The sequence below is a fragment of the Pteropus alecto genome, unplaced genomic scaffold (assembly GCF_000325575.1).
Source record: "Pteropus alecto unplaced genomic scaffold, ASM32557v1 scaffold155, whole genome shotgun sequence".
NCBI classification, from domain to species: Eukaryota; Metazoa; Chordata; class Mammalia; order Chiroptera; family Pteropodidae; genus Pteropus; species Pteropus alecto.
This window is the reverse complement of record NW_006438113.1, coordinates 19,794,593-19,796,734: the sequence shown is the minus strand read 5'-3', so window position 1 is coordinate 19,796,734 and position 2,142 is coordinate 19,794,593. Positions and strand designations below refer to the sequence as shown.

Here is a 2,142-nt window from a genome sequence, read left to right as displayed (position 1 = left end):
TTTGGCATGGGCTTTTATTATTTATTGTAATTGGAGGATCTGCCATTTTCTTTCGTTTATCTCTGTGTGTATAGAACCGAGATAGATCTTGCCTTTTATTACTTCCCCATGTTCTGAATCAAAAATGTGGTTTAGATAATGTTAAGTGCCCTAATTCTTACTGCGGCGGACGCAGACGTTATGAAAAGGCATAAAAATACACACAGAGGGTCTTTCCACCTCAAGTCACTGAATATGAGGCATTTGGGCTCTGCCGGGTGTATTAACTTCAGCCATGTGAATATAATTTTCATTAAAGTAATCCTGTTTCAACTAGATGCTGTGACTAGAGGTGAAACGTTGCGAAAGCGTTAAAAATAGCTTACTAGTAATTTCAACATCCTGTAATTTTATCACAGATCAAGTTTCAACTGTCATACTATACAGACCTTATTCCCCATATAGTACATGTTTACTTTTTTAGCATGCCAGACCCACTTTGGAAAGATTGGTGCCAATATCATAAAATCATCGGGGTGGGGGTGCTGGAAAGAGTAGGAGGAGAGCGGGAAGGGGGGTGGGGGAGCGTGGGGGAAGCGAGTACACCATTTTACATCAACACTGCGAAAATGCAATCCAGCCTGGCGGAGGACCGGCAGCTGGGTCGGAGCGAGCGAGGGCTTTGCAGTCTCTGCCTGTTCCTTGTTCTGTCGCTCTTAAGTTTCTCTGTGTTTGCATAATAGCCGTGCATGCAAACCTCGCAATGCTCCAGGGCTCCAGAACAATAAATATACACATTTAAAGCCTTTATTGTCTTACGGTTCATGCCCCCGGTTTTCAACAGCTTAATTTCTGGTTGTATTTAACTAGTTTGCAAAATGGATTTTTTCGGTTTCAAACTATTATTGAGGAAGCTCCCCTCCCTTTTTTTTGGCGGGGGGGGGGGATGGGGGTGGGGTAGGAGTCGGTATATTATTCCTGTAGCGCTGGGTTATATAAACACATTATCATTTGAGAGCGCCCTTGGCGTCCATCAGCATTGTAAACACGTACTAGTGTATATACTTCAAAATTAAAGAATGCACACGCAGAACCGGGAGCCTGAATTCATATTCCGAGCAGACTCGCTGTTCGCATTTATTGATTTATCATGCATCGTTTATTGTTCCAGTCCCTAAATGCAGTCGCTGTCCGTTCAATATTGTTTGCAAAATCCCAAGATGTGTGTGCACTGCTCACTTGTCTTTCTGTTATTTTATTTATTTATTTATTTATTTGCTGAGTATTTTTTTGCGAGGCGAACAAATGCATTAATATTTATATGTTTATATAATCGATAACCCACTTTTCCCTTCCATGTAAATAGGCATCAAAAGATAATTTAACAGATTAGTTCTCGAAAACATGGCAGTGAGGAAGGGTAATTTAACTATCAAACAAATCTACATGTCTAATAACAGCAAATCTGCTAAGGAGCATTAGAAAGAGGAGCAGCGCCCCGGAATCTCTGCAGGAAATGTTCTTTATATTAGACATATACAAGCAGGTCCTGTCAGATGCACAGCGGAGCTCGCCAGCTTTGGTCTCCTCCAAAAATCTCATCAGACGACTCCCCTAGACAATGGAGATTGGGAAGAGAGAGAGCTCATCTTCACACAGTTTTAAGGTGGATTTTATTTTTACAAACCTTCCTATATGTTTTTTGCCTTGATCCATTCGCTTCCCGCCGAGAACGGACGGAGCCTTTCTCCCGGTTATGAATTTGATCAACCCACATTTGGAGACAAACCTACACAGTTTTGACAGGAGCTGAAAATTGAGTCGTCAGAGAAATATTAGGACATATTTTCAATCATTTTGATGCCGAAGGGAAGGCAAGAACTCAGTTTTATATTGAGACATTACGCCGGCTGAAGACAGAGAATGTTTTTCCCTGCCAGGACCTGATGCAATCCATTCAAGCCAACAAGTTTGGAGAGAATGTTGAGTTCAATCAATTCAGAACGTCGAGATGGAGCCCAACTCACTCCAGGTATTTCGCTCTCCTCCGCTCCTCCGATCCCGGCACCCCCCGGCACCCCCCAACCCCCCAGCTCCCCCACACCGCTGCACCCACCCACACCCCCCACAAACTTTTCACCAAACTTTTACCCTCTACATCTC

General features: G+C 43.1%; 1 protein-coding gene across 1 annotated transcript in view; it reads left to right on the top strand.

Annotated features, from left to right (window-relative positions):
- Positions 1-1,872: 1,872 nt before the first annotated feature.
- Positions 1,873-2,142, top strand: part of ARID5B (AT-rich interaction domain 5B) — a 167,506-nt gene continuing 167,236 nt past the window's right edge. Inside the window, exon 1 of the mRNA XM_006915600.3 lies at positions 1,873-2,011. Within this exon, the coding sequence (XP_006915662.1) occupies positions 1,991-2,011 (21 nt within the window). The 5' untranslated portion in view covers positions 1,873-1,990. The remainder of the gene's footprint in view (positions 2,012-2,142) is intronic.